This window comes from Antechinus flavipes, chromosome 4 (assembly GCF_016432865.1).
Source record: "Antechinus flavipes isolate AdamAnt ecotype Samford, QLD, Australia chromosome 4, AdamAnt_v2, whole genome shotgun sequence".
Taxonomy (NCBI): domain Eukaryota; kingdom Metazoa; phylum Chordata; class Mammalia; order Dasyuromorphia; family Dasyuridae; genus Antechinus; species Antechinus flavipes.
The window spans coordinates 376,354,078-376,381,363 of NC_067401.1; the positions used below are offsets into that span (position 1 = coordinate 376,354,078).

General features: G+C 35.5%; 1 protein-coding gene across 1 annotated transcript in view; it reads right to left on the reverse strand.

The window, feature by feature from the left end:
* Nucleotides 1–5,330: 5,330 nt before the first annotated feature.
* The window catches only part of HHAT (hedgehog acyltransferase), a 478,276-nt gene continuing 456,320 nt past the window's right edge, over nt 5,331–27,286 (reverse strand). Inside the window, exon 11 of the mRNA XM_051998448.1 lies at nt 5,331–7,238. Within this exon, the coding sequence (XP_051854408.1) occupies nt 7,147–7,238 (92 nt within the window). The 3' untranslated portion in view covers nt 5,331–7,146. The remainder of the gene's footprint in view (nt 7,239–27,286) is intronic.

Below are 27,286 nucleotides of genomic sequence, written 5' to 3' on the forward strand. Positions count from 1 at the left end.
GTTAGAAATAATTTTGCACCACCTACTTCATGTCTACTCTGCAAATATTATTCTCATTTTACAGAAGAGCAAAATGACTTGCCTGTGGTCACACCACACAGTAAAGCTGGGATAGTTCAATTCACAAGGGCAACACTATTTCTACAACATCTTGTTACTACTAATTGTTTGGATCAATTCAATTCTAGAAACATATGTGCAAGGCACTATGGTAGATAAATATAAAACTATTTTTTCATGTCTACTTTTACTGGGTGAACTATTGAACTAATGGAGGAATTCAGTCTGCATGTTGTGTGAATAGCAAGAGCAGCCAGATCCTTCTGATTTGGTTATAGGGAGAAGACTTCTTGGGGGGAAATGCTTTCTCCCAGGCTTGAGACCTGTCATCCAGAACCCATGGGAATAAAAATAGCAGAGGTAGAACCAATTTTGTAGAGAGAAATCTGAAAATGATCTCAGTAGGACTTTCTCAGTATTAAAGGGATTGGAAGCTGCCTCTAACCTCTGGGTGGTAGGAGCAGCACAAAGCAGCCTAGAGACAGAAGTGCAATTAATTTCAAAATAAGGAAAATAACATTTGCAAATGGAATCCCACTGCCTCTCCCCCAAGGGGGGTTTAACTCTACTGAAGCTGGGGCCATTTATATATGTGAAAGGGGTTGGCCCACAACAGTTCTCTTGGTTAGAATGGGGCACAGAACTAGACAAGGACAGGAGGGCGGTACCTAATAGGACAAGGAACAGGAATTGTGAACATGTGACAGACAGCCCTGGGAAATAGGGAGAACTAAAGTTCTTAGTGACATTGCCAGAGGGTGAGATCATTCCAGGGTGCAAAGGATTATGTTATGTTATGATGAACTCAGGGCACAGTCTGCCTGCTGGGCCTTAGTTCTGGTAACTGAGAAATATTTTGACCACCAGCTTATATTCTTCTCATAGAACCTGATGGTCACTGTATGTCCCTGGGCCTATTAGACAATGAACATCTCTTGGGGGTGTGAGTATGAGTGGAAGGCCTGAGAAGGGAGCTCCTTGCCCATGTCTAGACTGAGGCGTTGGACCTCAAGAATGCAATCAATGAATCTTTTGTTAGGGAAGACTTGGAATTAAAACTGGAAGAAATCTTTTCAGCCTTTGCAGATGAGGAATAAGAAAAAAAAACTGTATGGTAATGATTCATTATTGAATATTTTATCATACTATGGATTTGGGTATATGAAGTCCTTATTGGTGCAATCTAACTCTTTCCCTCCTTATCTTATATCCATGTTGGACTTTGGAAGAAAGAGAAAAAAAGACAAGGGAGGAGAGAAAATGGGAATGGATTTTTAGAGAGTCTTTAAATTGCTGCAAAATAGGTATTCTTAACCTGGGATTCACAGATACACTCCACCTCCCCTTGGAAAAAAAAAGGCCAATGGGTAGATTTCAGAAAGTCTGTGGACTTATATACGAAAATAATTACGCCATTATTTTCATTAACCTCTAACTGAAATGTGTTTTCATCATTTGTTTAAAAATAGGCAACTAGGTGGAATGATGAAATCAGAAACTTATGAATTTAAGTCTGTCCTCAAACACTTGCTCTGTGACTGGATAAGTGATTTTATTTCAGCCTGGTTCAGTTTTCTCATCTTTAAATATAGGTATAATAATAGTATTGGCCTCTAATACTCAGGTAGTCAATGGTGTTTGTATAATGCTTTACAAATCTTAATACATTTCCATTTCAAGATTCTTTAAAAATTATTTTTAAAATACTTCTGAAAAGGGATTCTTAGTCTTCATAATAACCCCCATTCCCAAGTAAGGAAGAAAAATGAATGCAGCATATTTCTCACTGCAATGCAGGAAGTCTGTGCGTGAACCTGAATGATTTAGCCATGGCATGACTACATGTACTGCAATATTTTACATTAGCACAAAACTTAAAAACTTCTTCAAAACTACTTTCTATTTTTGGTCTTACTTTAGCCATGTAATTGCTGTTGTAAAAATGATTATTTTATTCATTTTATAGAGGGTGACAACAAGGTATTACAGAAGTGGAGTGAGCCCCCTAAAGAAGCACAGGAAGTGAGAGGCTGCACGACTTTAGTGCAAGGCTGCTTTTGGCTAAGAGAGGTGATCACACACACACACACACACACACACACACACACACACACACAAAACACACACGCACTCACTCACAACATACATTTGAATATAAAGAAAACAAGCCAGAGAATTACGTAAACCAATATAGGGGCTGTTATTGTTATTGTTGAATCATTTTACAATCATTTACAATTTTTCATGATGCCAATTGGGGTTTTCTTGGCAATAACACTGAAGCAGTTTGGTATTCCCTTCTCTAGCTTATTTTATAGATAAGAAAACATTTGAAAGTAGGTTTAAGTAATTTGCCTGTGGTCACATAGCTAGTAAGTGTCTAAGATTGGATCTGAACTAAAGAAGACTCTAACATCACACCCAGAGTTGGCTAATGGAATTCTTTTTTAAAGTACATTGAGTCAATGGAATAAACCAGAAACATTTATTTAAATTGGGGTGTTGCCACTCCCTTTTATATTTACCATTCCTGGTATCTATTATACATCCTATTTTGCCCATAATTGGTTCTTTTGATAATAAAAAAAAAACTAATAAATAAAAATTGAAGTATTGGAGAAAAAGATCTAGGAGCGTGATTATGGCTTGTTGGAAAGTACCTTAGACTGATCAGAAAACTGCATTTCAGAAGCAGCTGGTTTTGTGGCTTTAGAAAGTCATTCAATTTCTCCAGGTCTTTCTTTTTTCCATTTGAAAATAGAGGAAATTAATTCCTGATCTGTTTATCTCTCTAAAAAGAGAAAGAGAGGGAAGGAGGAGAAAGAGGAGGAAGAGCAAGAGGAGGAGAGGAAAGAGGAGGAGGAAGAAAAAGAGAGAAGAGGAGGAGGAGAAAGAAGGAAGAGGAGGAGAAGAAAGATGAAAGAAGAGGAGGAGGAGGAAGAGGAGGGAACAGGAAGAAAGAGGAGGAAGAAGAAGGAGGAGGAGGAAGAAGGAGGAAAGTCACATAAAGAGAAAGAGAGAGAAAGAGAAGGAGCAAGAGGAAGGAGGAGGAATGACAAGGAAGAGGAACAGGAAGGAAGAGGAGGAAGAGGGGTAGGAGGAGGAAGAGGGGGAGGAGGAAGAAGAAATAGAAGGAAGAGGGGAAGGAAGGAAGAGGCAAAGCAGGAAGAAGATAAGAAATGGAAGGATAGAGAGGGATGTACAAGGGAGACTTAGACAACATATTTTCAATTTGGGATAATAAGTGCTATTTTTTAGGGCAAAGTAATATCATTAAGATCAATGCCAACTGAATGGTATTTTGGATAGAGCCTGTACTAGAAGTTAGGAAGATTTGAGTTAGAATACTCCCTCAGACACTTAGTGAATAATCCTGGGCAAGACATTTAACCTCAGCCTCAGAGTTTTTTCATCTGTAAAATGTGAATGATCATAGCATCTACTTTATAAGGTTGTTGTGAGGATCCATCATTAGGCTATCATGACTCTCCATTTCATTCTGGGTTACTTGAAACTGTGATTTTTCTGAAGTCATGATGTGATGACAATTTTCATGTCAAAGACCACCATCAGGAGAATAAGAGCAATGGAAAGAACAGAATATGGGTCCTTTATTGCGGCAATCAGTTTGGAAGCCTTGAAAGCATTGTGTAATTTCTTTAATACAATGTGGACTGTTTCTTCCTTCAATTTTGGTTCCAACTCATTGTCTATCTGTATCACATACACATACACATACACATATGTGTAATTTTTCAGAGAGATAGGCAGGTTAATTTCTTCTGTTTTCTAAATGAAAGAATAGAAAGCTGGAACAATTGAATCACCTTTCTGAAGTATGAATGTATGTATAGATACATATATATAGATAGATAGATAGATAACCAATTAAGATACAGTATATGTATGTATATATATTTTTATACACATTCACAGACATATATGTGTGTATACACATGTATGTATGTATATATGCATATACACATTATAATCTCAATTGGTTGTCTATACCTACACACACACATACATGTATATATATGTTTCTGTGTGTGTGTGTGTGTATACACACACACACACACAGACAGACAGATACATACATACCATACAGACACATACTATGTCTCAATTGGTTGTCTATACACACATATTAATATATATATATATATATATATATACACACACACATATATATGCACACACAGATGCATATACACAGACACACATACTCATATATATTGTCTCTCGATTGGTTGTTCCTCCAACTGCACATTCTAATGTGTGGATGATTGGGCTGATCTCTTTCAAGTGACTAAACATAATTGAGTAGACCCTGTAGTATTCTGGGGAGAGATGCAATCAGTACAATGTCACCTACAAGATGGAGCACAGAACCTTTCCATTTGGAATTATAGGAAAGATATAAATATAAATGGTTATAATAAAAAGGAGATAAGTTCAGATCAAGAGCTAGGAGACACTGGAGGAGGCAGAAGTCATTCTTATTTTGTTCATAGAAAAACATAAGGATTGGGGCTCAAGTAAGGGAGAGACTTTAGGAGTCAGAAGTATGAGAGGGAACACAGAGGCATAGAAATGGGTATAAGCATAGATATGAGCCAAAGTCCAGAGATGGGAAAACAGACAGGAGAATGGGCAACAAGGAATTATTCCAGTTTGGATGAAATGTAAAGTACACAGAAGGGAGTGATATGACATAAAACCAGAAGTATAGTCGAAACCATATTTGTAATGGCCTTAAATAACAGGATCAAAGTTCATACTTTGTCAGAAGCCACTGAAAATTTCTGTAGAAGAGTAAGACAATCAGACGAATGTGACAAAAATTACTGAGCAAAGACTATATATTCGTTAGATACAAACTCAGAACCTTTTCCCTAAAGGTGTCCAGAAGTGTTTATGAATGTTGCTTAGGAAAATACATACTATTTAGCTGATTGTCATGTTGCCCTCCGTCCACAGGGTGTGGGAACCTCACAGGTTGTGATGACAAAATAAGGAATCACATGTGATGATTAAATTAAAAAAAGTAAAAGCATCAACTCCTTACCAGCATATAAAGGAAAAAGTTTTACTCTGCCATATCCTGAAGATCTTGCCACAAATGCACGACTAACTTCAATTATTTTCTGTTGAGGAAATAAATAGCACAAGGAATTTAAGACATGGAAAATATATGACAGGACATGGGAGAAGGCATACTTGAATATATAGTAGAAATATTACAGAAATACACTGGTCAGGAGATTCAATGCAATTCAGTTCAAAAGCATTTATTAGGCATCTGCTATGTCCTTAGAATTAAAAATACAAAAACAAAAATGGAAATAGTTTCTGCCCTCAAGGAGCTTACATTCTACGGGGAAGGAACAAAATATATATGGAAAAGTAAAAGTAGAAGAATCAAGGAAACAAGATAGGAGGTGACACGAGTTAAACCTTACAGAGGACTAGGAAATACAAGAGGTAGATGAAGGTTCTGTCGAACACACATGCTCCACTTCTCTCTCTTTCTTCCCCTTTCTCCCCCAGATCTCTTGTTAATGAGTCTCTTCTTTATATCCAGTGAATATTAGAAAAAGAAAATAAAAAAAGGATTGTAAAGGTCTTCTAGTCTAACCAAACCCAGAACAAGAATTCTCTCTACAACATTCTGCTGAATAATTATACAACTTTTTCTTGCACTTCTCTGATAGACTATGTATTAAAGTTATTTGGGGTGTTTTGCTGTCTCTGTCTTTCTTCTTTTGTCTATCGCTCTCTGTCTCTGTTTCTCATTCCTTTATTGGTCTATAAATCTCACCCCATGGTAAGACATTTAATCCTAGTTTGTTGCATATAGTAAGCACCAAAGATGGGCACAGAGTGTGGGCCAACTGTACTGCCACAATCTGGAGTGAGCATTACCACTGTGTCTTCCTCAGCCCCCCACACATTACACATTCTATATATGCTTATGGTGGGCACTTAATGTCCAGTGAATGAATAAATACTCAAGAAACAAGGTTCTCAGTGGAATGGGAGGATAGTCTATTCCTCTAATCAGTAAATTTTGTTGCTTTTTAAAATATTAGGAACTAAATGACAATCAACAAAAACAAAATATAAAATCAATGTGATGTTCTAGCCACTAATCAGTAAATATAACTGCTTAAATTCATATTAAGCTCAATTACTATTAACAAAAACACATGAAATAAAGGATAAATTCATGAAAAGGTTAGCATTTAACAAAAGAGAACCAAATTAATCAGCAAAAAAAAAAAAAAAAGAAAATGCTTCTATACTATGCTCTCTCCATTCTCTTTCCTCCTCCTCTCTTTTTTCTTTAAATTTTCATTTTGTATACATATTTGGGTCCCTACCTTAAACAAAGAGCAACATCTGTTTGGTGGAAAGAGCACTGAATGTGGTGTCAGATGATCTGGATTTGAATTCTAACTCTGCTATTCACTATATAATCTTGGGAAAATCCTTTCATTTCTCTAGTCTTCACATTCCTCATATGCAAAAATGGCAGAGAGGATCACATTAGATGATGTACAAAGTTTCTTTAAACTCCAAAGCCTATGTTCCCATATATTAGCTATAAACAGTGGTGTGCTGGTAAACATTTAACAATGAGCTCTTCTGGGAGGAAAAAGAGTACCCATGTCATGCAAGTTTAATCTGCATTGTTGATGTTTTCTCAATCAACAAAATAATAAATTGAGGAGTGATTTGTAGTGATTACAGCACAGCCCTGGCTTTAAAGCTCTCTTCTTGCTCTCAGTTTCTTTAAATATAAAATTCCTCTGGTGGGAAATATGCTGTGTGATTTCAAGGTCTCAGCCCCAGGTTGGGTTCTTCTGGAGGTGTCTTTGACAAAACTAATGAAGATGATGTAGAAGATGGCTCCTGAGTTCCTCTCAGTGAGTAGTCCTTCAGTTGGAAATCATGAAGAGGTGCCATCTTCTTCCAATGGTTTCATTGTCTAAAGTCTCTTTCTACTCCAGTCCCTTCTCCACTCAGATGTCAAAGTAATCTTCCCAAAATGGACGTCTGACCAGGAGTAGGAGGTAGATAGTATTAATCTGTGGCATAAGTCTGAGACCAGGCAATGCCCACATGGGAATAAGAATACAGGAATCCCATGACTGAGAGGTTCACCCATGGCCAACCTGCAACAAGGAGGAAAAGGGAAAGTTAGAACCACCTGGATTTTAGTGCAGTGCTCACATAGGCCATGGCTCTACTTTCTGAAAAGTCTCAAGCTAAGTCAAAATTTCTTCATCTTGGCAAATATCGCTAATGTGTGCTACACTGATGATAGAAGGTGGAAATCAAGATTGTCCTCATCATCATTGTCATCTTCTCTTTCATCTTCACCAAATAATAAACTGAACTAGAACTAGACCATTATCACAGACTGAAATGTTGTCCCAAATCACCCAGACTTAACACCAATCCAGAAAAATCTTAAAAATGACATTTGACAGAAAACACCATCTGCATCCAGAAAAAAAAAAAAAAAACTAAGGAGACTAAATATAAATCAACACATGCTATGTTCACTTCTTTTTTCTCTTTTGTTTTCATCTCTCCCATGTCTTTTCCCTTTTGCTCTGACTTTTCTCTCCCAACATGATTCATGAAGTAATGTGTATTAAAAATAAATAAATTTATTAGAAAAAAAATACCCAGCAGTGCCATTACTGGATCTGTATCCCAAAGAAATCTTAAAAGAGGGAAAAGGACCCACATGTACAAAAATATTTATAGCAGCTCTTTTTGTGGGAGGAAAGAATTGGAAAATGAGTAGTTGCCCATCAATTGGGGAATGGCTGAACAAGTTGCGGAATATGAACTTAAAGGAATATTATTGTTCTGTAAAAAATGATGAACAAGCCTATTTTAGAAAGGCCTAGAAAGATTTACATTAACAGATGCTAAGCGAAACAAGCAGAACCAGAAATACATTGTACACAGTAACAGCAAGAATGTATGATGATTAATTATGAAAGACTCAGTTCTCAGACGTTCAGTGATCCAAAGCAATCACAATAGACTTTGGACAGAAAATGTCATCTGAATCCTCTAAGGAGACTGAATATAAATCAACACATGCTATGTTCACTTTTTTTTTCTGTTTTTTAATCTCTACCATGGTTTTTCCCTTTTGCTCTGATTTTTCTCTCCCAACATGATTCATAAAGACTTCAAAAAATCTATATGTTCAATAATGTGTAAAACAATAAATACAAAAGCATAATAAGAAGTTATTCTAGGACAATTTCTGTTAGTTGCTACTTGAATGTTCTCCAAAAGATTTAAAGAATTTTTCTATGATAACAAAAATAAATAAAAAAATCTTTGCACCAAGGATGTTTATATTAAATCTACAAAAGGTGAACTTACAGTCTGTTACTTTTTCAATTACAAATCTCTCTTGAAAATCATATGAAACCAAGCCTCTGAACAGAGTCTGACAGAATGAAACCACTCTCTAGCTCAAGATAGACTGAAAAAACTTCAAAAAAGGTCAGTCTCACTGGCGTGAAAAGGGTGTTCAGTCCAGCTCAGAAAAATTGCAGGGAAGCTGGTGAAAGGTCTTAATCACAGCAAATCTATAATTAAGACCCTCAGTCCTGGCTCAGTAAAAGAGCAAATCAGTGGGATAGCTTCCAGTCTCAGTTCAGAAGTCAAACTCTGGAAACCAGTCTATTTCCTGAAAAGAACAGGCAAAGCTATCCCCTACAAACACAAGGGGCCTCTGTGTTCAAAGCCAAAGTTCAGAGCTGCACAGGAAGTTGGGGGTAGCACTCCCTATACCCCAGGAGCAGAGCTTGACCTTAAAAATAAAATAAGAGAAAATACCAAAAGAAAAGGAAAGAAAATGAGGCAGAAAGAAAAGAATCTTGCTACTGTAGTAAGCTACTGTGGTGACAGGGCAGACCAAAATACACACTCAAGATGAGGACAGATTGTCCATAGAAAAAATCTCAGAGTGATATGAATTAGTCTCAAGCCCAAAGAGATATCTTAGAAATGCTCATAAAAGATTTTAAAAGCCAAATAAGAGAGACAGAAGAAAAAAATGAAAAATAAATGAGAGATATGCATGAGAGAGTCAACAATTTGGAAAAGGAAAGAAAAAAATAGTCTGAAAAAAACAATTCCTTAAACCATAGAATTAACCAAATGGGAAAAAATATACAAAAGCTAAAGAAGAAAATCACACATTAAAAACTAGAAAAGGGCAAATGGAAATTAATGACTTTGTGAGAGAGCAAAAACTGGTCAAACTAAAAAATTAAAATGGAAGAAAATGTGAAATATCTCATTGGGAAAACAGCTGACATAGAAAATAGATCCATAAGAGGCAATTTAAAAATTATTGGCCTACCTGAAAGCCTCCAAAAAAGAGCCTGGATAGCATTCTACAAGAGATCATTAAGGAAAATTGTGACAATATTCTAAAAACAGAGGGGGAAATATTGATTGAAAAAAATATTTCTATCACCTTCAGAAAGAGCTCCCACAAGGAAACCTCAAGGAACATTGTTGCAAAACTTCAAAACTACTATCTCAAGGAAAAAAAATACTGTAAATTGCCAGACAAAACCAATTCAAATATCAAGGAACAACAGTCAGGATTACCCAGGATTTGGCAGCTTCTTCAATAAAGGATTGGAGGGGCCAGAATATCATATTCTGGAATGCAAAGTACCTGGGGTTAAAAGCAAGAATTAACTACCCAGAGACATTTTTCAGGCGAGGCAATGGAGATACAAAGAAGTAAAAGACGTTCAATCATTTATTTCTACTGTAAAAAAAAATATAATTAAACAGAAAATTTAATCTATAATCATTTTTTCAGATACCAAAAGGTTACTTAAACAAAAGTACAAAAATATAAAAAGTATAAAAATACTTATACAAGAATTCATAGCATATTAAGAATTTAAAAAAAAAAAAGACAAGGATTTGCATTGGAATGATTTCTATCTGAACTCCTTAGAAGAAGGTAGGAATCATTTTTTTTTCTGATAATAATGGTGGTGGTAATAACAACAAGAACAACTCCAAATTTAACCCAAAATTTATGTCATGTGGGAGTCAGGAGGGAAACAGCACAGAGAGGAAATGGTAGCAAGGGTAGTTCATAGAAGAGCAGAGATTTTGGACACAGAATGGAGATATTCTTTTCCTATACATTTTCCTTCCTTTCTTTCAAAACCCATGGTCTCATAGGCTGAAACAATTTTATTATCAAACAGATATTTCGATCACAGTTACTGTCATAATTTATTACAGTAGTAATAAAACAAATCACTTGCAATACAATCATCTTTTCAAAAGCAGGGAAAAGATAGAATGGAAGAAATGCTCTCTTCTATGTGATCTCTGACTCCTCCTTCAAGTAGAAAGAGTCCTCAGGCTCTCTCAGGAAGGTAATCTAAACCTCAAGAATTCCATTCATAATGTCTCTTCACAAAATAAGATTTAAACAGTTATTTCAAAATGTTTTGAGACTCTTTCTCCACAACAGTAAATTCTCTCAATCTTTTTGGAAAGAATTTCTCTTACTCCTTTCTGTGTCTCACAGTCTCTCTCTCAATATGACAATTAATTCCCTTCAGAGAATAATACATAAAAAACAATTTAAAATAAATAACCATATTGATCCTCATCTTTCTGGACTTTTTTTGTTTGTTTTTGGCAGTTTTTGACACTTGATTACTCTTTTCTCCTGAACATCTCCTTCTCCTTCTTTTAAATAATAGTTTTTTTAAAATTTCAAAATATATGCAAAGATAGTTTTGAACATTCACCCTTGGAAAACCGTGTGTTCTAATATTTTTCTCTTCCTTCCCCTTACCCCTCCCCTAAACAGCAAATAATCCCAAATAGTTAAACATGAGCAATTCTATACATAGTCTTACATTTATCATGCTGCACCAGAAAAATCAGGTCAAAAAGAAAAAAAATTAGAAAGAAAAAAAAAACAAGCAAACAACAAAAAAGGTGAAAATATTATATTGTGATCCCTATTTAGTCCCCACAGACCTCTTTCTGGATGCAGATGTTTCTCCCCATCACATTCTATTGGAATGGACACAAATCAACTCATTGTTGAAAAGAACTCTGTTTATCAATTGATCATCACGTAATCTAATTGTTACTATATACAATGTTTTTTTGATTCTACTCACTTCACTTAGCATTAGTTTATGTAAGTCTCACCAGATCTCTTTAAAATCATTCTGCTGATTGTTTCTTATAGAAAAACAATATTTTATAACATTCATATACCATAACTTATTTAGACATTCCCCAACTGATGGGTACCCACTCAGTTTCTAGTTCATTACCAGTACAAAAATGGCTGCTACAAACATTTTTGCACATGTGGGTCCTTTTCCTTTTTTTATGATCTCTTTGGGGTACAGAGTCAGTAGAGACACTGCTGGATCAAAGGGTATGCACAGTTTGATAGCCTTTTGGGCATAGTTCCAAATTGCTCTCCGAATGGTTGGATCAGTACACAACTCCAGAACAATGTATTAGTGTCTCGTTTTTTCACATGCCCTCCAAAATGTATTCAAAATATCATCATACCAGTTTGAGAGGTGTGCAGTGGTATCTCAGAATTGTCTTAATTTGCATTTCTCTGATCAATAGTGACAGAGCATTTTTTCATATGTCTACAAATAGTTTTAATTTCTTCATCTGAAAATTGTCAGTTCATATCCTTTGACCATTTATCAATTTTTGAATGGCTTGTATTCTTATAAATATGAACCAATTCTGTATATATTTTAGCAATGAGTCCTTTATCAAAACCCTTGGATGTAAAATTTCCCCCCCCCCAGTTTTCTGTTTTCCTTTTACTCTTGTCTCCATTGGTTTTGTTTGTACAAAACCTTTTTGAATAAATATATTTAAAATGATCAATTTTTACATTTTATAATGTTCCTGGTTCTTCTCTGGCCATAAATTCCTCCCTTTTCCACAGATCTGAGAGGTAGACTATCCCTTGTTCTCCTAATTTGCTTATAGCATAACACTTTATGTCTAACCATTTCAACCTTAACTTGGTATAGGGTGTTAAGTGTTGGTCAACGCCTAATTTCTGCCATACTGTTTTCCAATTTCCTCAGCAATTTTTGTCAAATAGTGAGTTCTTATCCCAGAAACTGCAATCTTTGTGTTTATTAAACACTAGATTAAAATAGTCATTGATTATTGTGTCTTGTGAACCTAACTTATTCCACTGATCAACTACTCTTATTTCTTAGCCAGTTCAAATGGTTTTGATGACTACTGCTTAGCTTTTAAAATCCTTCATAATTTGGCCCCTTTCCAGTTTTTTTTTTAACTTTTTACTCTCACTTGCTATTCCTCACACAAGACATTCCATCATCTGACTGGACATTTTCACTGGCTGCCCCCTTGCCAGGAATTCTCTTCTTTATTATCTCTATCTCCTAACTTTCCTGGTCTTCTTCAAGTCTATACTAAAATCACATCTCCTGCTTCTCTCACTCCTCCTTAATTATTGAGTCTTCTCTTTAAGATTATTTCCATTTTATAACATATATGCATCATAAATAAATATATGTATCTCATTTATATATAATTTCTTGAATGTTATCTTCCATTAGATTGTAAGCTCCTTAAAGACAAAGATTGTTTTTGCTTTTTTTTTTTTTTTAATATTTGGAGTACTTATCCTGGCACATAATAGGCACTTAATAAGTGCCTGTTGACTTAATAAATGTTTGCTGATGACAATCAAACTATTTCTCCCCAAGATTTCATCCCCTCTGAAAGCTATAGGAACAGCATCCATGATGTCTATAAAGGGCTGTCAAAACTGGTATCTATTTAAAATAGACTCATGTAATGAGAATACTGAAATATTTGTTGCCCATCACCAAAAACTGCTCCTTATTATAAATAGTCCACCCACACAATAATATCAAGAATAATTGACACAAAAGAGGGAATACTTCAGAGTTAACAGCTTAAATCTATTACTATTCTGCCTTACCTAAAATCTATTATCATTTCTTCTAAATTGAATTTCCAAATAGCTTCAAAATTAAAGAGGGTGTCAAAGCACAACATCTTATTAATCACTTGATATACATGGATGCCATCAAGCTATGTAAGTCCACTGAAAAACACTTTAAACAGCTCCTTCAATTCATGGAATCTTTCTCCAATTATATGAAAATGTCATTTTGACTCCATAACTGTAAAGTTCCTAATGTATGCCAAGGAAATATAGGGTGTGAAGGCTTTGAATTTGATTTCAGAGAACAAATTGGAGCAATGGGTGAAGGTAATACTTACAAAATTACCATGGTCTCCTCCAAGAAAGATATATTGAGCATAAAGCTATCAAGATATTTCATGGCATTGTGAAGTCAAAGCTAAATGGGGATAACACATTTAAAGGATTTGATATCTACCATGCACAATACCAGCCATGATACATTTTTTTTTTTAGACCCAAAGAATGGACTATGAAAAATTTGGAATAGAAGAAAAAGTGTGCATAATATTTTTGAAAGAGAGGTTCTATCACTTTAGGGCACCTAAAGAAGGAGACATACCTTTTTGTAAAAAATAAAGAACTAGAATGGAATATATTCTCAGAATACAAAGCTACAAAAACTACTTTGGGTTACAAAAAACGGGGGGGGGAGAGTAACAGCTAGATGGTGTAATAGATGAGCACCAGCCCTAGAGTCAGAAGGATCTGAGTTCAGACCTGGCCTCAGACACTTAATACTTCCTAGCTGTGTGACCCTGGACAACTCACTTAATCCCAGTTGCCTCAAAACAAATAAATAATGAACATAGCTAAAATCAATTTATCTCCAGAACCTATGATGTGCTTGAGATGGCCCTCAATGAACAACATCTACATAGAACCAGTAAAAAAAAAAACATATTAACAGAGAAACAATAAAGAAATAAATAAGTTGATTTGTTTGTATAAAAAGAAAAAATTTATGAGAACAATTCAGACTGAATCATAATTATAAATAATTATTTATATTATCTTTAAGGAGTCCAGACTTAATGGTCAATGTAGATTATGAAAGGAAATGATAGAATATATGCAATACAGCAATTGGAAAAAAAAAAACATTGCTTACCAGAGATCTCCTAGAAATACATTACTTGGCAACTAGAATGACATATTAGAAGATACCTTTCTTGAGTTAACAAGTAACAAATTTCCTATAACACAAATACAGTCCTTAAAGTATTATTGAGAAATCAAATGATAAAGTATAGTAAAGTTGAATTATTATTATAGATTGAATTGTTGCCTGTAATTGCCAAATATAATATTGATCCAAAAGAACAATATTTGTAATAGAAAATCTCCAAAATCTGAGGAACAAAAAAATTTCAAAATGCAGAGACATAATCAAAGAAGCTGAGCTCATGGTTGTGATAACAGCATTTATCTTCTAGGGGCATTATGCTGATTAAATGAGACAATATTTGTAAAATGCTTAGCATAACATCCACCACATAGTGGATATAATAAGTAAGCTTAATAGAAGCTCATTTTATCCCTTCCATCCAGGATGATGGGCATAACATGAGTTTAGTTAGTTTCTACCCCAAAATACATAGCTAGTAAGTATCTGAAGCAGAATTTGAACTTAGGTCTTCTTAACTTTGGATATAGGCTTTATCCACTGAACCCCTCTGAAATTTTACTCTACATTTTTATTCTACTGAAATTGTATTGAGGATGTTTTTAGTGAGCCCACAGAAAATGAGCTTCCATTGAAATGTCTTTATTCAAAAACAGGAAGCAAGCATTTTATTCATCTATTTAATAGCTTGCAGAGCAACAAATAAAAAAGAATGATGGCAGGATAGCAATTTGTCCTAGGAGCAAACCTATCTGAACTCCATCAAAGAAACAAGAAGCAAAATGTTTCTAAAATGAGGATGAATATGACCTTATATCTCATATCTTTATTCAACTACAAAAAGCAATAATTTTATCTTGTCAAATGAGACAGTGGAACTAAATGGTCTTTGAGATCCTTCCAAATCTGAGATTCTAAGATTCTATGACTTATTGACATCTAAGCCTGTGAGATTTCTTTTGTCTCAAAGTTTGTAAACTTTCTTATAAAACTGATTTTTAGACACTAAGTCTTATTTTCTCATTGGCTTCTATTGGAGATATGTTCTAATAATACAAAGTTGGTCTGCAGTGAAAATCACATTTAAGAATTCAACAGATCTTTAAGAATTGCATATTTATAAGGATAAAAAATTAATTTTCTGGATAAGAAGCCCCATGCCAGAGGCCAGAGTACAAATACTGTACCAACATTAAAAATGTATTAGGGATTGTTTCATTTGGATTAGGGCCACAAGTGAGGAAACAGAGCCATGGGTGTGCCTGGCCACTTATGCTTTATAGCGCTCTCTCTCTAGCCTAGAGTAAATACACCTTTTCAAACCCCAAACATTTAGCTATTCTTTTTCAAAGACTTTATCTTGGATCTTTCACATTTGCTTTTTAATAGACCTTGCCACTGAGCACTTATTATTCACCTGGATGTCTGTCCTCTGCAGTTTTTGTCTACATCTGTATATCAGACCTCAGCAAATCTGATGGAAATCACTTTGTGCCATGGCACCTTCAGGGAAATATTTAAGGTCTCATAGCAATGATAATGAAAGAAAATGTTTCTTTACTCCAGCAGAATTAGAGAAATAAGAAAGGTAGGAGATGAAACCCATGCTATTTTTTTCTTTATCTTTTTAGTAGCAACTTTCAACTTCTGTCTCATGTTGGCACAGTCTGAGACTGCCTGTAGGCATCCTCTGGGCAGATGAAAGCAAGATCCACCCCACTCTAGCTCTGGGATTTACTGCCTCCCCATCAGGACATCAGGACCTCTTCTCCATTCTGCCAGATGGGCCAGTCTTGCCAGCAGCGGTCCCTCACCATCCGGTGCTGAGACACAAATGCCCCAGGGTCCTCACTGTCAAGAACTGCTCTTCCTTTCTATGCTGCCTCTGGCAGGGGAGAGGGATTGATGGGGTGTGGGCCAGGGAAGGAAGCCCTCCACACAATCAGCTGTGTTTGTGATGAAGAGGCAGCGAGGTATTTGGTAAACAATATGCCCAGAGACCTGCCAGGGTGGCTAGAGAATGGATGTGTTTAATCCATACAAAGCTGCTACTAGGGATCTTTTCAACACCAGGTTTGGGGTTTGTGACAATCAAGAGCAAATAACAATGAACCATCTGGAAGGTTTAATCTAAGAACTCTAAGGAGGATTTTGTTTGGAAAGCAACAGGGTGTATTTTTTCTTCTTATTTTATGTAGTAGAGAACTGCTAAGAGGAGGAAATCAATTTAATTCAATTTAGCAAATATTTATTAAGCACCGAATACAGAAAAGGCCTTAGAGATACAAAGGCAAATCTTAAAATCGAATCTAAAAAGTCTGCTATAAGACAAGGAAATGATTGCTAGGTGGTGCCATGGTGTACAGAATTCTAGGCCTAGAATCAGGAGGACCTGAGTTCAAATGCAACCCCATACACTTATTAACTATATGATCCTGGGCAAATCATGTAACTATATTTGCCTCAGTTTCTCACGTGTAAAAGGAGTTAGTAGGAAATGATAAATCATGTTGATATTTTTGCCAACAAAACAAAACAAAACCAAGTGGGATCACAAAAAGTTGGGCTAAATAACAAGAACAAATCAGGAAAGAGCTGTATTTCTGAAGTCAGAGGTCCTAGCTTTAAATCCTGCTCTGGCATTTAGAAACTTTGTGACTTTGATCAGTGACTTGGCCTGGGCCTCAGTTTTCCCTATCTATGAAAATTACCCTTCTTTCTTGAAAATTCACTACTATTGAATCAAATGGAAGAAATTTAACCAGTGCAAGAATAAATTGTCATTTAAGAAGTGACATTGAACAAGTCATTTTTTAAAACTTCGATTTTATCTATTTCCAAAACAGGAATAATAATGCCTTCCCTCCCTTTAAGGAATGAGATGATGGTAAAATAATGTGTGTGAGGGTGCTTTGAAAAATTACTTCTGTAAAACCATGTATGAAGTGCATGGTTTATAATTATGTACAGGCGATCCCCTATGAATGTAAACACATTCTGGTGACCTTTTCATTTTTAGAGGATACTATTAATGGTTATTATAAGGATAGCTAAATGGCATGATATGTCAGGCACTTTATCAGGAAAACTCATCTTCCTGAATGCAAATCTGACCTCAGACACTTAGCTGTGTGATCCTGGGCAAATCACTTAATCCTGTTTGCTTCAGTTTTCTCATCTGTGAAATGAGCTGGAGAAGGAAATAGAAAACAACTCCAGTGTCTTTGCCAAGAAAATCCCAAACGGGGTCATAGATTGAATGCAACTGAAAATTATTGAACAACAAGAATAGTTTGTATATGCTTACATGTGTCACCTACTGCCTTTTCTAATAGAATGTAGGCTTACTGAGGGCAAGAACAGTTTCATATTTATCTTCGGATGCCCAGCATCTAGCACAGTATCTTGGAGTCTGGCACAATTAAAACACTTCAACAACAGTAACTGCTGGCTGTTCAGGGTGGCTGACAAGACAACAATGTGTCCTTTCACCCTCAAATAAATGAGTTAAGACTAAAGAGTATCAAGTCAGATTCCCCAAATCAGTCTTTTATTTGGGAGTCAGCTTGCAGTGCCCTTTGGTTTGTGGCTACTGTCTGCAGCATGCATATGTAAGCTGGTAAGGATTGGTCCATTCACAGTATTTACATCCTCAGCATCTAGCATGGCCCCAGAGGTAGTAAGTGCTTGATGATGGCCTGACTAATTCATGGGGCCAGACAGAGGAAAGGACCCAATTCTCAGACTTCCAGCCCAGGTTTGCCCCCACCCCCCCACCCCAGACATGGATTTGCACTACATATTTCCATTGGGCTGGAAACAATCATCATAACTTATAGAATTATAACAGAATTATAACTGATTATCCCTTCACAGGATTCTGTGCATTAATTGGGACCTAGCTGCTTGTTAATTTATTACATACAGGGCCTGGGGCCATCTACCTTTAAGTCTGAAGCCATGATTCCACCTTGCTAGCCAGATTGCCCTATTCCTCATTCCTGTATTAGACTCATGATGACATTTTTCACTTGATTAAAATGTGCATTTTCATTTCATTTCATCCATCTACATAGAACCATACTGTGATTCTGCCCATATTGAGTGGAAGAAAATGTGAAGAGGGAGATTGAGTCAGAACCTTCCTTCCTAAGCATAAAGGATTCATTCCCTGGTCATAAAAGCTTACTTTGAGAAAGAAGCATGCGAATGTTTATAGTGTTAAAAGCTAGTTCTATGGAAATATTGTGCAGGTTTGTGTTACTAGAATTTCTGAGCAAAAGAACTATTATTGAAAGCAATGATCTGGGGAATCAGGAATCTTGGGGTCAGGTCCTGGTTCTGTACATACCAGCTGTTTGAACTAGAATAACTTCCCTATACTAGTTTCTGTTTCCTGACCTGCAAAATGAAGTTGGTTCAAATAAATGATCTCTAAGATCTCACATTAATTAATAATGATAATAATGTTTTGTGTATAGAGTTTTATGGTTTGCAAAGTTATTTATAAATATTATCTTATTTACTCTTCAGATTGACTATGAGTTATTATTATCCCCATTTTATAGATGAGAAAACCAAGGCTTAAAAGGTAAAGTGACTTGTCCAGGAAGAGACAGCTATATAAGGTAGGAATTGATCCCAGATCTTCCAGACTCTATTCACTCAGACATAAAAACACACATATGTAGTCCTATTTAAAATTAAATTTTACTTTTTCAATCAGCAAAAATCTCCTTCATTCTTTCCTTCCAAATCCCATTAAAAAAAGAAAAAAGTGAAATTTTCAGTTGCAAATATGTATATCAAGGAAAATAAATCTCTGCAGTGGTTATATCCAAAAGGATAAGGCTACTTCTATACCTTGAGTCTATCACATCTCTGTCAAGAGGTGGATAGCATGCTTCCTCATAAACCCTATGGAATTGGGTTGGTCATTTAATTGAACAATGCTAAGCCTCTCAGTGGTTTTTGTCTTTACAATATTGTTATTATATAAGTTGTTCTCCTGATTTCATTTCATATGGTTAACATAAAGTTTACAAAAGCATAGTTATTGATATAAAAGCATGGTAACACTCTCTCCACTATGTCATAACTCTCATTCATATAACATTTTAAGGTTTACTAATGGCATGTTAAGAATGACTGCCCAAACCTCTTTTTATAGGACATTTACAGATGGCGCAGTAGCTAGGGTATTAGATCTGGAGTTAGGAAGAAGAGTACAATAACTTCATAATTTTGTGATCCTGGCAAGTCACTTATTCCTGTTTGCTTCAGTTTCCTCAACTATAAAATGAAGTAGAGGAGGAAATAATAAACCATTTCAGCATCTTTGCCAAGAAAATCCCAAATGGGATTGTGAAAAGTTGGTCACTGAAAGTGACTGAACAACATACCACAACCATGAGAAATCCCTTTTGTTCTATCCCCTACAAACTCAAGAGATGCTACTTGCTATAACTTGCATTCACAGATAGTGGAAGCTTTCTGTCAAAATCTAGCCAAATCTTCCTTGGTTCTACTTCTATGGACAGTTACTTCTTTTCTAGGCTCACTAAATCCACCACCACCACTACCACCATCATCATCATCACAATAATGATTTCCACTTTCCTACTGCTGCTGATAACAATAATACTTCAGATTTCTACAGTATTGGGAAGTTTTCAAAACATTTTTATGTAGAGTCGGATTATCCTTATTTAACACATTAGGAATTGGAGGCACAGAGAGTCAATAATTCTTTGTAAAAAAAATCAGTCAACAAGCATTTATTAAAGATTTCCTATAGGCCTATCATTATGCCAAAAGCTGGGGATGAAAATAAAGGCAAAAACACTGTCCCTGCTCTCAAGGAGCTCATATTCTCTTGGGGGAGACAACATGCAAACATTTGTATGTTCACTCTATATCTGACAAAACTTGACAAGATGATATAAATGGATGACCTCTAGTTACCTATCAGACAGTGTTTTAAGTGTATGAATTGTAGGAAAGGACTAGGAACGGAGAATGTAAATAAATCAGCATTACAGAATTTCAAGGTTAGAGGGCAATCTCTATCCGAACAAGGATCCCTTCTACTTCATACCTGATATGTTGTCATCTAGTCTTTGTTCAAATACCTGCTTGGGGTTGAAGGTAGGGGAAGACTCAAAATTGTTAGGAAGTTTCCTTACAGAACTCTAGAGGAGTAGTAGTGTCATGCTTGAAAAATACGACAAAGGATGGAAGCAGTATTATATAGTATTCATAGACAGGAAAAATGGCATATTGTGCTCATGTGGAAACATTTGGAATGATACTACAAACTAATCCAATCCTGTAGGTAATTGTAAAATGTTGTTAGTTATCAGCATAAGTTCTCTGCTCTGTACAACACAACACAGGTTTGATCTCTAGTCCTCTCCATTATTCTCCTCTTTCCTCCATTTTCATCATCAGCTTCCTATTAACGCTCTTCTTCAGGTTAATAAGGCAGCAAAGACATGAGGATTCTGTCCAATAAGACATTCTTAGATAACTGATGACTTGACTCCAACTTAGTGAGATGGAAGGAAATGTTGTCCAGGGAAAGAAAACATAGCAAAGGAATGATACATTCCTTTTAGCAGGACTTAGGATCGAATGATGTGGATGTAAATATACAATAGGGTCAATGCTATAAGGAATCTATGGGCTATAAGGAATCTATGAGTAAGTAGAATAATTAATTCAATTTAAAAAGTTTGTGAATTCTAGTGTAGTATAGGGGCAACAGCACTGCATTTGGAGTCTGAGGATCTAATCCCTCCTCAGATACATAATACCTGTGTTACCTGTGCTAAACATTAAATCCTTTTGAGCCTTAGCTTCCATATCTGTAAAAGTAGGAGGACTGAATTAGATGGCCTCTAAGGTTTCTTTCTGGGCATCTAGGTGGCACAGTAGATAGGATACTGGGCCTTTAGTTGGGAAAACTGAGTTTAAATCTGGCCTCAAACACTTACTAGCTATGTGACCCTAGGCAAGTCACTTAACCCTGTTTGCCGCAGTTTCCTCCTCTGTAAAATGAGCTGGAGAAGGAAATGACAAACTACCCTTTTTATCTTCACTAAGAAAATCACAAGTGAGGTCACAAAGTGTCAGACATAAGTGAAATAAATAAACAACAACTAAAGATCTCTTTCAACACAAAATCTATGATTCCTAAAAAATAATTTTAAAAATTTTAAAATAAAAAACAATGATCTTATGATACTGGTATGTTGTATATGTGGATAACTGTAGCTAACAGAAATCAAGACTATATGATATAATAGCGCTAGCTAATGGACTTGGTAGGTGGCAAAATAGTGCTAGTTGGAAGGACACATGTAGGCTGTACAGTAATATTGCTAATAAGGTATTAGTTCTAATGAGAGTTGGCTAATTGGATCTGGGTAAGACGTATAGGAAGATGTCTGGAGCTAATAGGAAGTGAATAGTCTCATTGAACTGGAGGCACTTCAGCTGAACAATACTCAGGCAATTACATTAGTCACGGAGAATTTGGAATCCAGACACTAAGAGTATTGAAGAAAAACTGTCACCTAACATATGGCAGAAGACAAAAGAATATGTTAAATCTGTCTTTACCAAGAGTTACAAAAGAACCAGAAGCTCTACATGAGCAGCTTGGCAAAGCTTTTCTTAAAAAAAAGATGATACACAAATATCAGATTTATAGTACTAAATTTACTAGGCTATATCTAAATCTATATCTATCTGTATATGATGACTACCATGGGTAAAGAAATAATTGTAATACCTCACATTTATAAAAATGATTTAAGCTACTATAGATATATAAAATCTCATTTGAACCACAAACCCCTTTGTGAGATACGTACTATAGGTATTTTCTTTATGATACAATCAAGGCTCATGGAGTATATGCTCATGGTCACAGGGGGTTCATAAGTATCAAAGTGAGATGAAGCCCAGATGTCTCCTGATACCAAGTCTTGTGTTCATTCCTCTATATCATACTGCCTCTCATCAAGATAGCTGGAGGTATTAAAATAAAGCATTTAAGAAATATTTTGTCATTTAAAAATGTTTGGGGGCTTTAAAACAAACACATCTAATCTCTGAATCTGGGGACTTTCCAAGGTCAGATGGTTGGTTGTCTCCATATTTCATGTTTCCTCTCTCCCATTTCATCTCTGTCTGATGCATTTTTTTTTTAGCAATGGAGGGCATTAATATCTCAGGCCCATGGGACAGATAGTACTTAAGGTATGAAAAGATCCATTTCCTAAACAATGAAGCCCATTCCCTGACATGATGAGACAATGTGTTCTCTCTCTCACTGCTGATTCAACACAAATCCCCCTCACTAGAAAAGATCAATCTATCCTAATGAGAGTGGACTTAATTGAGTTGCTGAATAGTATATTGGCTATCAATTACCTCATCAGCTGCTGTGCTACACAGCTTAAATTGGGCTCCAAGGTAACTGAATTCAGCTTAAACAGATACTGAGCACCTGCTGTATATAAGGTTCCATGCTTAGGGCTGTGGGTGATAACCCAAAACATAATGCCTACCCCTACAGAACTTACCTTACTCTACCTTACAAGAACTGCCTACCTAAATCTGCTATTTACTACTTTTTGAGGGGATATGGCTAATAAACATTTCTTTTATTCATGAATCAATTTTCTCACTGTATACACTGATCCTGACTATCCTCAACCAATACATGCTTTTATAGGAATCTCCTTTGCACACAAAGAACAGTAAAAGTATATGGGTAGTAAAGGATGGTTAGTGGGGAAAGGGGAAATTGGGAAAATATCTTATCAGCAAAATAGATTTCCAAACAACACTGGACAAATCCAAATGGCTTTGAGGCTCTCTACCTGTGAACTCCTCTACTGTCTAATGCTTAAGGTAGAATTAGCTGCCCCTCCTCCCCTTAACGATTTTCACAATCTCAATACAAATTGGATTGATATTTTTGTTAGTTTGGGAGTTTGATTTTTTTTCTTTCTTATTGAGAGACAGTGTGGTCTAGGGAATGGGGGTTTCCCTAGTAAAATTTATACCGTTCAAATGCTTGTTACTTATTACTTTACCTTCAAAATAATTCTTAATGGTTAGTGTAAGATGGCATTTTTGAGTCTGCAAACTCCTCAAGGGAAGAAAATATATGTTGGCCATTTTTTCCACTTATCTAGGACATGGGGGGTCAAGTAACAAGGAATTCTCACTTCTGATGACAGAGTTCCAGAGGACAGAGTCAAGTGCAGTATTTGACAATTGACTCCAACATAACATAAATTGTTGAAGAAAATAAAATAAGACAACATCCTATTAAACTCCTTTTATACAACCTATATAGAAGGTCTAAAACCTTAAACCATGGAGAGAAAAAGTAAAGAAAGAAAATGAATTTAATTCTATTGTAAACATTAAAATATTCACAATTAGTTTATGCCAACTTAATGAAAAAAAACTGGCAAGTGATCAAAACTGTATTGTTTGTTTAAATATTAGGAAAATTGTGTGCATAATGGTCCATATTAACAATAATTAAACAAAATCACATGATAAAAGATATAAAAAGGCTTATGACAAAACACAATACCTATCTATATTAAAACATTGAAAAATATAGAAATGGACTTTTCCTTAATATGACAAACAAAATCTATCTAAAACTAGGAGCTATTGTTATTTATAATGGAGAAATGTTACAGATTGTTGCAGGAATGATAGCCATGAAACAAAGATTGTCCATTGTTCCCACTATTTTGCAGGGTGTTTTTTGAAAACAGAGCCTGTTTTATTTTTGTCTGAATCCTCATTGCCTTGAAGTGTAGCTGGCATGTGGTAGGCACTGAACAGATTTTTGTTGACTAAGTGATTGATTGAATAGTTCTGTGAACTGGGCAGGGAAGGCATTATTATTTTTGTTTTATAGGCAAGAAAATTGAGGGTCAGAAAGATGAAGTGACTTGTTCATAGTCCAGCTATTAGGTGGAAGAGGAGGAATTTAAATCCAGGTGTTTTCCCTCCAAGTCTCTATGCTTTTAATTGTAAGAAGAATCATTGCTATTATAGTGTTACAAGAAACAATGTATGTATATAACTCAGAACATTTTAAGAAGATGTGTATGAACTTCTGCAAAGAGAAGAAAGCAGAATTAAGAGAGAAATATGATTCCCTCATTTGAATAGAGATGTGATGTAGAATTGTAGGTGTAGAATGTAGACATGACCAATGTTTTGATTGGGTTTGTGTAAATTGGATTTGTGTGTGTAAGTGTGTGTGTGTGTGTGTGTGTGTGTGTGTGTGTGTGTATAATATTGTGATGAGGCAGGGTTTCATTGCGGGCAAAGTGGGGAGGGAGGAAGAATTCAAAATTGACAGTAACTAAAAATCAATACAACCTTTTTATTTAATATTTTTTCCTATTATATGTAAAATGTCTTCTTGATATTTGTTTTCTTTAAATTTTCAGCTCCAATTTCTCTCCTTCTTTCCCTTCCTCCCTCTTTGAGAAGTAAAACAATTCGATAAAGACTTTTTTTTATTATCATGGAAAACACATTTTCATGTTAGCTATGTTGTAAAAGAAAACACAGACCAAAAAGAGACAGGAAAAATAAAATAAAGTATGCTTTCATCTGCATTCAGATTCTATCAGTTCTTTCTCTGGAGGTGGATATATTTGAGAAATGAGGCTTTTATCAGAGAAACATGACATAAAATTTTTTTCACACTTAGGATTCACACTGTGCATTTCTTTCCATTTTATTTTCCACTATTCTACTCTTCCTGTGGATCTTTAAAAGTGTTTAGCTTAATTAAGACAACTCTGAGATACCACTACATATCTCTCAGATTGGCTAAGATAACAGGAAAAGATAATGATGAATGTTGGAGGGGATGTGGGAAAACTGGGACACTGATACGTTGTTGGTGGAATTGTGAATGAATCCAACCATTCTAGAGAGCAATTTGGAATTATGCTCAAAAAGTTATCATACTGCGCATACCCTTTGATCCAGTAGAAAGTCCAGCAGTGTTTCTACTGGGCTTATATTCCAAAGAGATCTTAAAGGTGGGAAAGGGACCCACATGTGCAAAAATGTTTGTGGCAGCCCTCTTTGTAGTGGCAAGAAACTGGAAACTGAGTGGATGCCCATCAGTAAGAGAATGGCTGAATAAGTTATGGTATGAATGTTATGGAATATTATTGTTCTGTAAGAAATGATTAGCAGGATAATTTCAGAGAGGGCTGGAGAGACTTAGATTAACTGAGGCTGAGTGAAATGAGCAGAACCAGGAGCTCATTGTACACAGCAACATCAGTATTTTCACATGATCAATTCTGATGGATGTGGTTCTCTTCAACAATGAGATGATTTAAATCAGTTTCAATTGTTTAGTGATGAAGAGAGCCATCTACACCCAGAGGGAGGCCTGTAGGAACTGAGTGTGGACCACAACATAGCATTTCCACTCTTTCTGTTATTATTTGCTTGCATTTTTGTTTTCCTTCTCAGAATTTTTTCTTTCTTTATAGATCCAATTTTTCTTGTGCAGCAAGATAACTGTATAAATATGTATGCCTATATTGGATTTAACATATATTTTTAACATATTTAACATGTATGGGACTACCTGCCAGCTAGGGGAGGGAGTGAGGGGAAGGAGGGGAAAAGTTGGAATAGAAGTTTTGCAAGTGTCAATGTTGAAAAATTACCCATGCATATGTTTTATAAACAAAAAGCTATAATTAAAAAAAAAGACTTAAATGAAATCTCAAAAAAAAAAGTGTTTTGCTTTTGACTACTGCTTCCCCTAATCTGCCCTTCTATCAGCAGCTCATATTTTCTTATCCCCTTCAATTCCTACTTTCCTGTAGGGTAAGATAGACTTTTTCTTCTTTTTTAATTTTATTGAAACTTTTTTTTTCAAAACATATGCAAGAATAATTTTTCAGTATTGACTCTTGCAAAATCTTGTGTTCCAATTTCTCTCCACCTTCACCTTACCTCCTTTCCTAGATATTAAGTAATCCAATATATGTTAAATATGGTAAAATATATATGTAAATCCAATATAGGCATACATATTTATACAATTATTTTGCTGCACAAGAAAAATCAGATCAAAAAGGGGAAAATGAGAAAGAAGATAAAATTCAAACAAACTACAACAAAAGAAGTGAAAATACTATGTTATGATCCACACTCAGGTCCTATAGACCTCCGTCTGGGTGTAGATGGCTCTCATCAGATTATTGGAACTGGCCTGGAAATCATCTCATTGTTGAGAAGAGTCACATTCATCAGAATTGATCATTGTATAATCTTGGTTATCATTCTAATTCCTTCATCCACCAGAATATCATATTCTAAGGCAGGGGTCCTCAAACTATGGCTGCGGGCCAGATGCAGCAGCTAAGGACGATTATCCCCCTCACCCAGGGCTATGAAGTTTCTTTATTTAAAGACCCACAAAACAAAGTTTTTGTTTTTACTATAGTCCGGCCCTCCAACAGTCTGAGGAACAGTAAGCTGGCCCTCTATTTAAAAAGTTTGAGGACTCCTGTAATCTAAGGCCTCTAATCCTTTAAAATGGAAGCTGGTAAATCTTGTGTTACTCTGACTGTGGTTCCATGACATTTGAATTCTTTCTTTTTGGCTGCTTGCAAATTTTCTCATTGACCATGGAATGCTATAATTTGGCGATAATATTCCTGGGAATTTTGTTTTGCAATCATTTTCATGAGTGGTTGGTGGATTCTTTCAATTTCTATTTTACCCTTTTGTTCTAGAATATTTTTTCCTTCATAATTCTTGAAAGATGATATCTAGGTTCTTTTTATCATGGCTTTTAGGTAGTCCAAAAATTCTTAAATTATTTCTCTTTGATCTATTTTTCAGGTTAGCTATTTTTCCAATGAAATATTTCACATCTTTTTTTTTTCATTATTTGATGTTGTTTTTTATTGCTTCATGAGCAATATGGAGCTGTTAGTTTCCACTTGCTCAAT